The sequence below is a fragment of the Vespa mandarinia genome, chromosome 7 (genome assembly GCF_050613455.1).
Source record: "Vespa mandarinia isolate Hongniang chromosome 7, ASM5061345v1, whole genome shotgun sequence".
Taxonomy (NCBI): Eukaryota; Metazoa; Arthropoda; class Insecta; order Hymenoptera; family Vespidae; genus Vespa; species Vespa mandarinia.
This window is the reverse complement of record NC_140816.1, coordinates 4,004,213-4,019,037: the sequence shown is the minus strand read 5'-3', so window position 1 is coordinate 4,019,037 and position 14,825 is coordinate 4,004,213. Positions and strand designations below refer to the sequence as shown.

The 14,825-nt window shown below is 32.1% G+C and overlaps 2 protein-coding genes across 2 annotated transcripts; both read left to right on the top strand.

Moving 5' to 3' along the window:
* The first annotated feature begins 6 nt into the window (after window positions 1–6).
* On the top strand, window positions 7–5,196 carry Orco (odorant receptor co-receptor). Its single transcript, XM_035863666.2, has 9 exons — window positions 7–257; window positions 366–494; window positions 584–967; window positions 1,061–1,315; window positions 1,390–1,649; window positions 3,145–3,244; window positions 3,385–3,489; window positions 3,559–3,714; window positions 3,839–5,196. Exons 2-9 carry the CDS (start codon window positions 366–368, stop codon window positions 3,887–3,889), a joined length of 1,440 nt encoding a protein of 479 aa, XP_035719559.2. The 5' UTR covers window positions 7–257; the 3' UTR covers window positions 3,890–5,196.
* A 3,622-nt stretch (window positions 5,197–8,818) lies between these two features.
* Window positions 8,819–14,102, top strand: LOC118440593 (ras-like protein family member 10B). The gene is made up of 5 exons (XM_035863863.2): window positions 8,819–9,093; window positions 10,210–10,370; window positions 11,029–11,265; window positions 11,642–11,845; window positions 12,505–14,102. The coding sequence occupies exons 1-5, from the start codon at window positions 9,024–9,026 to the stop codon at window positions 12,631–12,633; spliced, it is 801 nt and encodes a 266-aa protein (XP_035719756.1). The 5' UTR covers window positions 8,819–9,023; the 3' UTR covers window positions 12,634–14,102.
* Window positions 14,103–14,825: the final 723 nt, after the last annotated feature.

Sequence of the window (14,825 nt, the reverse complement as noted above, 5' to 3'; positions counted from 1 at the left end):
GGGTGCCAGGTAAATCGCTTGTAGGTGATACGAGACTGACAACGTTGAAGACAACGCAACCCTCTTTGTGAGAGTGTATGTGAGAAGAACGGATATAATCAAATTGTTATCCTAACAGTCTAACTTATTCCTTTTTTGAGTGATCAAAAGATATCATTGATCAACGATACTCCCTAATATCCCGGTGATCTTGTGCTTTACAACTGGTGTTTGTTTAAAGTTTTTTGTGCTGACTGGATATAAAAGCAACCGTCAAGGTAAGCCACAATACTTCTTCAATTGCAACATGATCGATATAACGTTTCAAAGAAAACAACGTATCGTTTACGTTGGATTTTGAAATATTCCAACTTTGATTGTTGTAGATGAAATTAAAACAGCAAGGTTTAGTAGCGGATTTGATGCCGAATATTCGTATTATGCAATTCGGTGGACACTTTATGTTCAATTATATTGAAAGTTCTACCAAGATCATGCATAGAATATATTGCTGCGTGAGTATACTTTTTCTGGGAGGGTTTATCAGATTTAATCCTGATATATGACGATGGTCAATGCAATCGTTTATCTTACGTTTTCTCAGGTTCATTTATTTCTGATTCTTCTTCAATTCTGTTTCGCTGGAATAAATCTCGCCCTTGAGAGTGGCGACGTTGACGATCTTACAGCTAATACAATTACGTTGCTATTCTTTACACATCCTGTGGTCAAAATAATATACTTCGCGATCAGGAGCAAGTTATTTTATAGAGTATTGGCTATTTGGAACAATCCAAATAGTCATCCACTCTTCGCCGAAAGCAATGCTAGGTATCATGCGATAGCGTTGAAAAAAATGAGAACTTTGCTCTTCGCTGTTGGAGCAACAACGATCTTATCAGTTATTGCTTGGACTGGTATCACGTTCATCGGTGATTCTGTGAAAAAAGTCACTGACCCTGAAACAAACGAGACCTCTTTAGTGGAGGTAACATGTCCTAACGTTTTACATTGATAAAAACAATCGTCAACTTATTCTTCACATTTTCTCAATCTCTTTTGCTTTGATATACGATCACAGATTCCTAGATTGATGGTTCGTTCTTGGTATCCTTACGATCCTAGCCATGGCATGTCACACGTCATGACTCTAATTTATCAATTCTATTGGTTATTCTTCACTATGGTGGACTCGAATTCTCTCGACGTTCTTTTCTGTTCATGGCTTCTGTTCGCCTGTGAGCAACTTCAACATCTCAAGCAAATCATGAAACCTCTGATGGAACTTAGTGCAACTCTCGACACGGTTGTACCAAATAGTAGCGAATTGTTCAAGGTAAAAACAATGCCGATCTGTTCGTAATATATAAATAGACCTTTCGATGGATTTATACAACTTCGAAATTCAAGGCTGGAAGTGCCGAGCATTTAAGAGACACACAAGGTACTCAGCCAGCCCCGCAACCTCCACCTCCAGGGGGCGAAAGTATGCTGGATCTTGACCTCCGTGGTATATACAGCAATCGACAAGACTTTACGACGACCTTCCGACCAACTGCAGGAATGACATTCAATGGTGGTGTAGGACCGAATGGCTTGACCAAGAAACAAGAAATGCTCGTTAGAAGTGCTATCAAGTATTGGGTGGAAAGACACAAACACGTCGTTAGGTGAGTTCAACCTAATACTTAAATTATTCTCGACCATCATTCTTAATTTCAAGGAACAAACGATGTTCATTTGTAAGATCATTGCGTATCAAAGTAATTGATCGTATTTTAATGTTGTTAAGAATCTTGATGGATGGAAGAGCTTCGTTAACGACATAGCTCACATGTAATTTCTAGTCTGCAATGCAGAGGAAGTGTGATAGTAGATTCCTGTTACAACGTTAGGGACTTGATACCAGTTATAAAGGACATATTGGGCTACATAATAACGTGGTTTTATTGTAATCACGTAGAATAAACATTTGTAGTGTTTCCTTTTGATCCGGAGTAAGGAAAATATTCGAATTTTAATCTTTTATTTAAGGAATGAATTATTTTCGATGTTATAGTGAAAGAAAAAACGAAAAAGTAGATAAAGAAAGGACTTGAGATTGTTGAGTGTTTTTGTTGATGATATGTCGAAGTAAGAGGTGATCCTCTCATACTCCACAGGTCTCTCGTGGTCGGGACACTCGTAGTGTGTTCGATGGATGCGCCTTTTCCCACGACGATAAAGTATTTATTCTAAGACAGCGCGTTATTGACCGCAACGGGGGACGTGCCCTACGGACTGAACAATTCGTTGGACAATTCATGGGGTGTATGTCTGTGTGTGAGCCTACGAGTGTATACGCGTTTCTGTGTACACATGTATGCACACATATATTCACGCGAAGGTTTCATCGATGTTAGAATCGCTTTTGAAACATCGACAACTTTTGATGACCGAGTACAAACGTTCTTTGTTTTTGGACATGTTACTAAAATTCGAGAACTCGATTAAACACCTATTAATTATTTCAAGAATTCAATTGCTTTCTTTTTCAATTCTTCGAGAATTTAACTTGATAGTATTTGTTTTTTCATAAATAGTAAAGTTGAGTAAAGGAATATTAATCAATTAAATATTAATCAAAGGAATATTAATATTAATTAAGCATTGATAACGTAAAGTTAATAAAATAGCATGACTTCCTTTGAAATATTTAGCTTTAGTAAGAAAGCTAGTTTCTTCAAGCACATAATATAAATATTATTAAAGGGCTCGGACAATGCAAAGAAAAAAGAAAAAAGATGGAAGGATCGAATAAGGCGTTTCTCGTTCTTTAGACTTAGTTGCACGATTAAGTGTATATCGTATGCTCGGATAACTGGGTCAGATTAAAACTTACTTGGGGTATCATCAGTTATACGAAGACTATACGAGTGAAAAAGTCTGTTGCTAAGAAAATGGAACGACGTTCTTTCGATTTCTTCTCATTCATCTTTAACTCCATTGAACGTACATACATACATATATACAAGAACTTGTTTGTATGTATGTTTATCAGTCTCCCCATCCCACCCATCTTCCTCGACACATTCTATTTACCTCTTTTTGCTTGGCTTGCTATAATTCATTTAAATGAAGTTACGGTGTTATAAGTACAGTATACAATGTATATCATTTTAACAGATTGGTAACAGCGATTGGAGATGCTTACGGTATAGCTCTACTACTTCACATGTTGACAACGACCATCACATTGACACTTCTCGCGTATCAGGCTACAAAGGTAAGCGTCGACGTTTCAATAGCTCATCGAGAGACGAACGATCAATAATTAACCTTATTGCTGCACCTATTGACTTCTTTTCTAATATCATTCTCACGGTAACGTAGAGAAAAGGGTTTTTGTAAAATTCTTCCTTTCAGGTAAACTCTGTTAGTGTCTATTCGGCTACGGTCATCGGTTATTTCTTATATACTCTTGGCCAGGTCTTTTTATTCTGTATATTCGGCAATCGTTTGATAGAAGAGGTTCGTATAGTTTGAATTATTTCTTTTAAAAGAAATTCTTCAATTAAATAAATATTTAATATTACACAGAGTTCATCGGTTATGGAAGCGGCTTATTCGTGTCACTGGTACGATGGCTCTGAAGAGGCAAAAACTTTCGTCCAAATCGTTTGTCAACAATGTCAAAAAGCAATGTCCATCTCCGGAGCAAAGTTTTTCACCGTCTCTTTGGATCTTTTCGCTTCCGTAAGATGCAAACTAGTTTTGTCTTCTTATTCTTTCGAGTTTATGCATGACAAGCCTCTGGGATGTGATTGTGATCTATTTATAATAACGAGATTTATGATCTTTTTTTTCTTTTTCTTTATAGGTATTGGGAGCTGTCGTGACTTACTTCATGGTGTTGGTACAGCTCAACTGAACAATCGATTATCATATTGTAAGAATATATTTGGAAACCTCGTGTAAATCTATCTTTTTTCTGGTCGTATTAGATATATTTTCAGTTCGTTGATTATTCATCAAGGAATATGTCAAAATTCAAATTTGTCATCATGATCTAAACGTGATCAAAATAAGAATTCATCTAACGAGGAGATAATTTTCAAATAATGACGGATGATAACATTATATTTAATAGTAATAATACTCTATATATGCGGACTTATGTTTACGTAAGAGAAATGTTAAGAAAAACGGGGGAAGATATTACGCTAAAATTGCAGGAAATATGTGTCAGTTCGTTGGACGAATATGAGACACGGAAGCTTCTTTTAAAATATTTGTTTTTCTCGTTGTGTTAGGCTATCGAAGGGAATCGTTTTAAATGTACTTTTCTACGTCATCGAGAGAAATCTTTTTAATCGACTATGAATATCATCAGACAATAGTATCTCATCGATAAAAGTGAAATTCTGTGATTTGTTTACACGCTTACAAATCTCTTTAAGAGAGAAGAACAAAGATGCAAGATGAATTTTTCTTGTATCGAAATATATATAACGTACGATCAATCAACTTGCATCTTTATTCTATTCACACGATATCGATGTACGATAGTGTATAGATAGGAAGATAAATGGATTTTACATATACGTAAAATAAATAATATCTGACGCGATACGTCGGGATAATAATTTATAATAATACAGTACAATAACAATTATTCTAATTCGATCGAACTATCTTTCAATTAAAAAAGTCTATCGAATTACTTGGATGTTTTAACGTTAATTTGAATATTTCTCTTTTCATTACGTAATGTCTTTATAACTAGATTCACTATATTTGCACGATAAATATTAATTCGTGTGGCATTCGTGAAATTTCGTCGTTTTTTGTGAAATGAATTTCGTTATGTTTTATAAATGCGAGAGAGAAAGAAAGTGAGAGAGAGAGAGAGAGAGAGAGAGAGAGAGAGAGAGAAAGAGAGACATTCGAAATCGATGAGTTCATCTTCTTGTAGATATATTTAATCGAATATTATTAATTATTATTGTTACTAATATATTTAGTGATGAAAGTTAAAGGATTCGTCTCATTTTTTTCTAAAATAAAAAAAAATACGGAGAAGAAATCTTATATCATATACACGTACAATTATAAATAGCGAGACATAGATTAATATACAATATATTGATAGACATACTCGTAAATAGTTAATGAACGTTCAGTATTACGAAATCGTCATTGGTGTATGAAAGTGTAATTATATTTATGTAATAAAAATTTTGCCAAAGGATACTTTTGAATCTTTTTTTTTTTTTTTTTTTTTATTAAAAAAAAAAAAAAAAAAAGAAAAAGGAAAAAAGAAGAAGAAAAAAGAAACGAAAAAGAAACGAATTTTCTATTCTGTTATATCATTTGTTGTGTCATCGAGTAAAAGGAACTGATCAGAGGTGGTGTCGAATAAGAAATTGGCGCGAATGTCGGTGCACGCATGCGCAAAATAAGAGTGACTCGGGCGAAGAGTAGTTTCGATCGTTCTCTGGTGGTCGTCATCGTCGTCGACGTCTCGCTGAATGGGTTTCCCTCGTGCGTGTTCCTCTCCCGTGATGCTGCTGCCTGCGCTTGGTCCAGCTCATCTTCGTTCGGTTCACTCGTGACAGGAACGATTAGTCGTTCGTCAAATTCCCTGTCGTTTGTAATTCGTGTTTCGTTGATCGAATCTTTTGGCACTTTGTGATAAAAGAGAAGTGAAAAAGATATCCCTGGGCAGATCTATTAAAAGAAAAAGGAAAAAAAAAAGAAAAGAAAAAATAAAACAAAAGAGAGAGAGAGAGAGAGGGAGAGGGAGAAAGAAAGAGAGAGAGAGAGAAAGAGAGAGACGAAGAAAAGAAAAAGGAAAACGAAGAAAAGAGAAAGGTTGCAAAATGATGCCGCAGTCTATTTCGAAAGGACTCGCCTCGAAAGAGAAAATTCAATGGGGAAAAGAAGACGTCATTCTTAGGGATATTGTTGAAGAATATTTTGGGATGGTATATATTAAAGGCGACGAGCAATAAAACGGGACGTTTTTGACGGAGGTATTTGTTCATTTGCATGATCAAGAGAAAAAGAGGGAGAGAGAGAAAAAAAAAGACAAGGGAGGGAAGAAAAGAAAGAGAGAAACAGAGAAAAAGAGAGGGAGAGAGAGAAAGAGAAAGAGAGAGAGAGAGAGAGAGAGAGAGAGAGAGAGGAAGAGGGAGAGAGCTACATGAGATCATATTTAAATTGACGAGGCTACACATGTGTATGAGGTGAATGTTAGTTTACATTTTATATAGTTATTTATTTTAAACGTGTTGATCCTATAACCGAGATGCAATCGTACAATCAATTAATCGTCTCTCTTACAATTAGAATATTTTAAATTCGTCCTATCGAATTTAATGGTGTTTTATATATAGTTATAGATCATCCTTATCATGTTACGGTGAATAAGATAACGTCGACACGGGGTTAAACTTGGCTCGTATAATTACAAAACGTTACATAATTTGCTAGGAGAGCTCCTGAAGTAGTTCGAGCGAATAGTAAGAGAGAGTGACGAATGATTTCGTGTCTTTCTCTCTCTTACTCTCTCTCTCTCTCTCCCTCTCTCTCTCACACACATGCACACACACGTATACATGTCTTTCTTTCTTTATTTATCTATATATATCTCTCTATCACGTATTTAAAAAGAAGAATTTGTTTTCTCGAGTTCAAAAGGTGATTAGCAAATTTTTGTTATCGTGATTGACAATAAAATGCAACCTAAAGTCTCTCTGTTTCATCGTATGTCGTTTAAATCGAATTCGAAGAAATTTTAATAAAAAAAAAAAAGAAAAAAAAGAAGAAAAAAAGAAAAAGAAAAAAAGAAAAAGAATCAGATCAATTATTTATAAAATCGTATATATACGTATATATGTATGTACATGAAATTCAGGGTTGTGTATTAACGAGGCAGTACAAAGAAATTAAAAAATGAAGAATTCATTAATCGACGCAACTTGTATGTGTCAACTATTGTTCGATTGAATTTCAATGAAAGCTTTTTAATGAAAATAGAAACGTAAATAAGTAAATTAAAAAGAGAAGGAAAGTTTCTTCGTAAATTAAAAGTCGTGTGATATATTGGTGATTCGTTTAAATGTAAAAAAGAAAAAAAAGAAAAAAAAAAGAAAAAGAAAGAAAAAAAGGAGGAAAGAAAAGAGAAAAAGAAAAAAAACGGGTTTATTATCGTGAATGGGATTCGATGAGAACGTGGACGTCAAAATCAAATTATCGTCGTCCAAAATTCGATTGAAGTGGAGAAGGAAAAGAAAGAGCTATCAGATTTATAGACGTCTGTTTATAAAGTCATCTTCGAGATCCACCTTTAACCATAGGGACAAAAACTGCGAGCGGCAGAAGGAGGCGAAGCCTCCCGCCGCCGAAAAAATGTCGTGAGTATCAATCGTTATCTTTTATCTAAATAGACACAGCTGATGTTCAATCAAATGCATATATTTATACAAAAACTTATAAAGCTATGGAACTTGGGGCAAAAAATTTATTTTGCGATTAGAGGGGATTTTAATCACTTATATTTTTTATATTTTATTAATTTCTTTCATCAATAAACAAATTTGAAGAGATTTGTCAAGGATCTCTTATATTCCCGTAACTAGTATTATAGATTTATTTTGAATTTGAATAAAATTCTATCTAGATATGTATTTCATTTATATTAACAGATAATTAAAATGTTCAAGTAAAATTTTTACAAATACACGTTATCGATTAACAATATCTATCTATAAAAAATATCTATGATTTATTGTAACACGAATTAGAATATATTATAATGATTACTTAAAGTATTACTAAGTATACGTATATTATAAATATTGTATAACGTATTAATTCATTGCTTATTATATTATATGAAATATTTATATATATATTCATTCCATATTTTTAGGTCATGTTGGTACATTTTATGTACATAATGTTTCTTACATATTTATGGTACATAAACATCCGGAGTTATCTAATAATCATTTTTATTTCACGTACATATATTCTCTTCTTGTTTTATTTCATAGTATACAATATTGTAATTGAAAATATCAATATATCATGGTCGAAGAATTTTTAAATTAGGAATTAAAAAAAAATTAGAAAACATCTTTCTAAGTTAAATTAATTTTTACGATATTTCTTATAGTAATTCTCTAATCGTATATAAATAAAGCAGACTACGGCAGAAAATCAACGATATCGTTTTAACTTACCACGAGGCGCGTTAATTAAAATCTTCGGTTGTACATGAACAGAAAGTTTAATGGAAATCCGTGGAATAATTGTATAAACGTAAAGAGAGGTAACTGTATAGGCTTTGCCCTTCTTTTTTTTTTCCTTATCAAGATATGTCGATTTTATAAAGAACATTTTTTTATTAAATAACAAGGTCACTTTATAAGAATTATATTTTTAAATTTATAATCTTCGTTTGATCTTTCTCAATATTTCTATTTTAATCCTAATAAAATACGAGATAATATCGTGTTAAATAATGAAAATCATTTTAACGTGAATCGTGTCGTTATATTATATTATCCTAACGATTTCATTTAATTAAAAACCTAATGAATTGATTTTATTGATAACCTTTAAAGACGAAATTAAAATATTCTTAAGACGAAATATTCTTAAAGACGAAATAAAAATATAATTAATATTAAAATATTAAATACTTTTTATTTTTTCCAGCAAAATATTTTATATTCATTTGACTAAAAGAAAAGAAAAAATTAATATAAAATAATATTAAAGTGAAATAAAATGAAAGAGAAATAAATTTAAATCATAGAAAAAAAGACGTAATTAAAAAGAGATGGGTGGGAAATGGGTGAAAATCTGAAAAACGAAGTTTAACGGACCTGCGTTATTATTGTCGTTGTATACTCCCTTATAGACGCCGAGTCTCCAGAGTTCAGTCAGTCGAGCCGCGAACCTCGACCGTGATGGTCACCGGAATAGAGCTCTCTTGCGAGTTTCAAATTTAAATTAAAAACATTTACAAAGTATACATAATCACGTTTGTTCTAATGGATCGACAAAGGAAAGAAAGCGAACATTTTTCTAAATCGTTTCTCAACGCTAATAAAAGACTACTAGGTAAAAGAATTTAAACAAAAGAAATCATACACGTTTATTTATTTATTTTCTTCTATCCAACTTATTCGTAATACTGAATGATAATTCTTTTTTTTTTTTTCTGAAAGACCGATGATTTTCAATTAAAAAATTTTTAATTCTCCCGTCGTTGGACGAAGCAAATCGTTAATCGTGAAAGAAAAGTTCCGACTGAAAAATATAAGGAAATTAGTTTTTCAACGTACTTAATTGCACCATTTCAATTATTTTACGTGAATATGTAAATTAGGTATTGCTTTTGAATATAAATTCGTTAGGGATTTAACCTGAGCTCATGCAACTCGGTCACGATGAACTTCAGTGTAAATAGAAACTATACGTTTAATCGTAAACTTCTTAAATGGTTACAATTTACATAAGTATAAAACGAAACGAACGACAAAATAAAATTGACGATATGAAAAAAAAATGTTCCATCGATTTTGACAGAAAGTTATTTTTTAACGAGACAAATGGTTGAATAATCGAAAAGTTACTAGTCGTTATTCTGAATAATTATTTTCTTTTTTCTACGGCCTATTAAATTATTACTTAAATTGAAATATAATTTTATCATTGAACTCGAACGACTAAATTTTGCCATATAGGTCACATATAAAAATATTCACCGCGCCCATGAATAACGAATTGATTTAACCAATAACATTTATTAACATCTATCTGGGACACTCTCTTTCAAAAGATTTATTTTATTACTTGACTTTATTTATTTATTTACTTTCTGATAATTACCACTTTACACTTTTACAAAGACTATATGAAATGCAAAATCAATACCTCTGATTTATTATAATCGAATGTGTTTATCAATGAGTTATTGTTGATATTAGCGATAAAATTCTCTCTCTCTTCCTCTCTCCATCTCTCTTCCTATCTCTCTCTCTCTCTCTCTCTCTCTCTCTTATTCTTTTTTTTTAACACTATTTACATTTAACATATACGTGACAATATCGATTATTTACATTCGTATCTAAAACAGATATGTCAGCATGAAATTTACCAAGATGAAAAATTATTTTTGTAACTTTCAAGAGTGTGAAAAACGATCGACCCTTTTTTTGTACGTTTTTTTCATAGAACTGGATCTAGACTATTTGGAGAGGAGGGGCGGTGAGACAATAAGCTGTGAAAACTTGGAAAACGGATCGAAAGAGGAGGAGAGCCCGGCAGACAGTCTGGATCGAGTTAAGGTCGTTTTCCTCGGGGCACCTGGTGTGGGAAAGTCCAGTATAATTCGAGTGAGCCTCTTTAATAGATATATTTCCTTTTAAGAAATTACATTTCTATTTCACAAAGATGCTGATATTTCTTTTAAATAAAGAAAAGAGGGCAAAAAAGTTTTATTTCTTTTTTTTCCTTTTTCTCCTTCTAGCAATAATTTCATATTTTTATATTAATGAAATACCGATGTTGTAAAATAATAATTGATATATTTCTTAAGATCGTGAATATATTGAAAACTAAATAGAAAATGATCTTTTCGTGAAAAAAGAAAAAAAATGTTCTTTCGATATTCGTTACTCCGTTAATTATCTACCGGATAGGAGCGTTTGAGAGCTCTTTCGATAGATTGTCGAGGAAGATGGTAGGAGATAGGATTTTGCAAGATGCGAATGAATTCTGTTAATTTCCGGAGGTAGTTTCCGTCGGATGCGAGTGTCGAGCTCGAAGGAAATAGAAGGACCTGAAGAAAAAGAGAATAAACGTTGGTTAACGCGCTAAGAACGCTTCCACGGAATTCATTATATATATTTTTTTTTCTTCTTCTTCTTCTTCTTCTTCTCCTTCTTCTTCTTCTTCTATCCAGGAGATGAAACGATTTGTCAGCGTCGCCAACACATTTTCTTGCTTTTCGCTTGTTCCTCTGTCGATTTTTTTAATTTGTCTGCACTTCAGCAATTCGTTTGGAGCGAATTCTCGGAGGAATACAGGCCCACTGAAAAACGTGAGACGTTTTACCCGAGCGTTGTACTAGCCGATCGATTGTACGAATTGAAAATCACAGATCTACCAACGATTCCATTCTTTCCTGTGAGTTCATACCTGGAATGGACGGATTTCCGTTATTATGGACTACGAAGCGCCACCGCCTACGTTCTAGTATTTGATCTGAGCAATCAGGAGACTTTTCAAGTAGGTATCACCGATATTCGAGAGAAACTTAAAAGATTGATTCATGCTTTAAAGTTAGAGAGAATATATATATATATTCTATTTGATTACGAGTCGTAAAACAAATTTTATTTGCAAATGTTCATCACTCGTCATTAGAAACTTAAAAATATTCTCAAGAAGAGATCTCTACGTGACCTTTCATTCGATTCTCTATTTTAAAATACAAATAAATTTTTCATTAAATGTTCCTTAGAAATTAGATTGGAGTCATGTTTGCATAAAATATAGGTACTCTAAGTGTTTCAATGTGAAACTCGATCGAATTCAAAGTATTGCAAATTATGATAAAAATAGAGATTAAACAATATTGAATTCTTGGATTTTCTTTTCTCAGTATATCAGAAAATTACGCGAGCAGATCTACGAGGCACGGGACATGAGAGGTGTACCTCTTTTAGTGGTTGGCAATAAACAAGATGAGCTCTCAAGCAGTGTAGCTTCCGGTACAAGGTACAGGGATATCGTCAATCTCGTACGAAAGCATTGGAGATGCGGTTACGTTGAGTGCAGCGCAAGATTCAACTATCGTGTCGTACAGGTCTTTTTTAAAATTCTTCATCTTCTTTTACCTTCTACTCTAAAATTATTATCATTTAAATTACTTTCAAACGAGTTCTGAACACTTTGGGAAATAATTTCGAATACGCTCTACAACAATCAAACTTCTTCAAACTCATATTTTTCTGAATGAATCCATATAAACGTTGTTTGTTTAGTTTTTATTTCTTGTTTTTTTTAACTCTTTTAACTCTTGTTTTTATTTATATCAATTTTCTGCAATTATTTATGTAAATATTGTGTAACAAGCCTGAAGATAGGCAATGCTGCGTACTTTGTAGATAATTTTTTTCACCTCCTATGATAGGCAATATATGCATACATGAATGTAAAAACGCGTATATTGCCTATCATAGGGGAATTTAAAAAAGAGATTGTCGACGAAGTATAAAGTATTGCCTATCTACAGGTATAAACGATAATACGATAAACAATATTTTTGTGAACAATTTTGAAAATAATTCATTCCTTATATTTTTCATAGCATTTCTCATTTTATCATTGATTAAGAATATAATTTCATTTCGAATAGATTATTAATTTTAAATTAAAATATTAATTTCATCTGGACAAAATGAAAATGATCAATCTTGAATAGATAATAAGAATAATTTGAGATATCATTGTGTACTTTCACAGGTTTTTCGAGAATTAATGAAGAGTATTCAAGCCGTAGAAGGAAGGCCGCCATCGCCAATACCTGCACCATCATCGCAGCCTTTGCGTTCTCATCAGCATGACAACAGCGAGAAATGCATTCTTCTCTGACACTGAGATCACATAATAGACGTACTCGATCTTTGCGATCGCATTTTAGCGAAGAACTGCTTCTTCTCCGATTCAAAGAAAGATTCACATTGATTTACTTCGTTATTCCTTTTTTTTTAGTTTTTGAATCTTTTATTTATTATTAGCCTTTCGTAAATGTTCCCTCATTGTTGGATTATCTCTCAAAAAAAGTTCATCATCGTGTTCATCGTTGTTTACATTCGTCGAATGTTGAAACAGTAGAGTTGGTAACAACTCAATAGACCTCAATTAAGTTTATTGGTTCAAACCGGAAATTTGCTTTCATATCTGACAGCTTCCAATTAAAAATAATACATCTCGACTTTCATTTTCGACAACACGAATTGGATAACTTTCGTTTAATCGACAAATTATCTGCCTTTCCTTTATTACGTTCTTCTTTCATATTACTCGAGCGTGTGATATCATTGTGATAATCAAACATTTCACGATGCGTTAATCTTACAAGTTACTCGCTCGTCAATTTAAAAAATTGTTCGTTTCTCGTGAGCATCGAGTTGAATGACGCATTGTATTTTAATCTTTGACGTTAGAGTTTTCATACACACATAGAGAGAGAGAGAGAGAGAGAGAGAGAGAGAGAAAGAGAAAGGAAAGAGAAAATGGAAGAGAATGTTAATAGATAAAAAGCAATGATAGAGTACGTACTAGTCAAAATTTGAACAATTGAAAATGAACGTGCATGTTAATTATCGTAACACGGCGAACTTCAAAATACAATTATTGTTAAACGATTCAATGAAAACAATACCCTATTTCCAAATTGATTAAATCAATCATATGTGACTATGATATACAAGTTGGTCAAAAAATTTTTAGATGATTTTAAAGATCAATTATTTTTTTTTTCGAAACTTTGTGAACTAATTTCTGTTTCCAATTGTAAATGAGTTCCTAGGCTTACAGTTTTACAATCTTAAAATAAAAATTAATCTAAGAAGTCTCGTAAAAAAATAATAGATTCTTCAAATCACCTAAGAAGTTTTGGCCCGCCTAGGAACTTTTGACCCATCCTGTATAACGCGTGCAATTAATTCTTGATTACATACACAAACACGTATACATATATATATATATATATATATATATATATATATATATATATATATAGGCAGACACAGGAATATATACGTATATACATGTGCACATGATAGGAATAAATGTACAGCAATTTTGAGAAAATTTTTTGCTGACTGGATGTTAAGCAATATGTACACGAATCATTTTACAAATGTTACTCAAGTTGGTCTTTCTACAGACCTTTACGTTAGCTCAAGTTGTGAAAAGTAAATTGCGAAAAAAAATATTATAGAAGCTCGTAATAAAAAACGCACACACACATATACACACACAAAAGAAAAGAAAAGATAAAAAAAAGAAAAAAAAAATCCATAAAAAAAACAAGAAAATATTATGAAACTATATAACTGCCGAAATCTGTACACGCGCACGAGATTAAAAATTAGCGATCAATTAATCTCATCAACACATTGTAGGTAATTCCACATCCTTTGATTTTCGGCCTAATAATATTGTAACAGCGATGGGCTGTCGGGAGTTACCTCAACAGAAGCAATAGTATACACATCTATTTTTAAAATAATTATTGTTAAGAAAATTAATCACTAGCATGTAAGGAATAAGAAGAAGAAAAAGAAACGTAGCAGTATTTATGAACAGATATTAAAATACATGTGTATGTATGCATGTATATATATATATATATATATATATACATATACGATATGAGTGTTAATAAATATCGTTGTTATCGTTTATATACATACGTAACATGAATATAAAGAAGTTTGTATTTTAGCTTCTAAGGATAAAAAGAGCGAGTTGACTTCGTGATATATATACGTACATATATATATATATACATATATATATACACATATATATATAATATATATATACTATATATGTATTATATGTATACTATATATATATACTATATATATACTATATATATAGTTGTTTATTAGTTCCGGTATTTAATCGGATTGTTATTTAAAGCTATCTAGGCAACGTATGTATATCGTATACATACATTGTACGATATGATATACGTAAATTAATTATAGACCACATGATGTGTGTATGTGTGTGTATATATACATATATACATGTATGTATATATACACATA

What these genes read in the sequence shown, in the direction of transcription:
- LOC118440593 (XM_035863863.2), top strand. Translation starts at nt 9,024, where the DNA reads ATGGATCGACAAAGGAAAGAAAGCGAACATTTTTCTAAATCGTTTCTC. An exon ending in CGCTAATAAAAGACTACTAG is followed by an intron (nt 9,094 to 10,209) that starts GTAAAAGAATTT and finishes TTTTTTTCATAG; the next exon opens with AACTGGATCTAGACTATTTG. An exon ending in TCAACTATCGTGTCGTACAG is followed by an intron (nt 11,846 to 12,504) that starts GTCTTTTTTAAA and finishes GTACTTTCACAG; the next exon opens with GTTTTTCGAGAATTAATGAA.
- Orco (XM_035863666.2), top strand. Translation starts at nt 366, where the DNA reads ATGAAATTAAAACAGCAAGGTTTAGTAGCGGATTTGATGCCGAATATT. An exon ending in ATAGTAGCGAATTGTTCAAG is followed by an intron (nt 1,316 to 1,389) that starts GTAAAAACAATG and finishes TCGAAATTCAAG; the next exon opens with GCTGGAAGTGCCGAGCATTT. An exon ending in CTTTGGATCTTTTCGCTTCC is followed by an intron (nt 3,715 to 3,838) that starts GTAAGATGCAAA and finishes TTTTCTTTATAG; the next exon opens with GTATTGGGAGCTGTCGTGAC.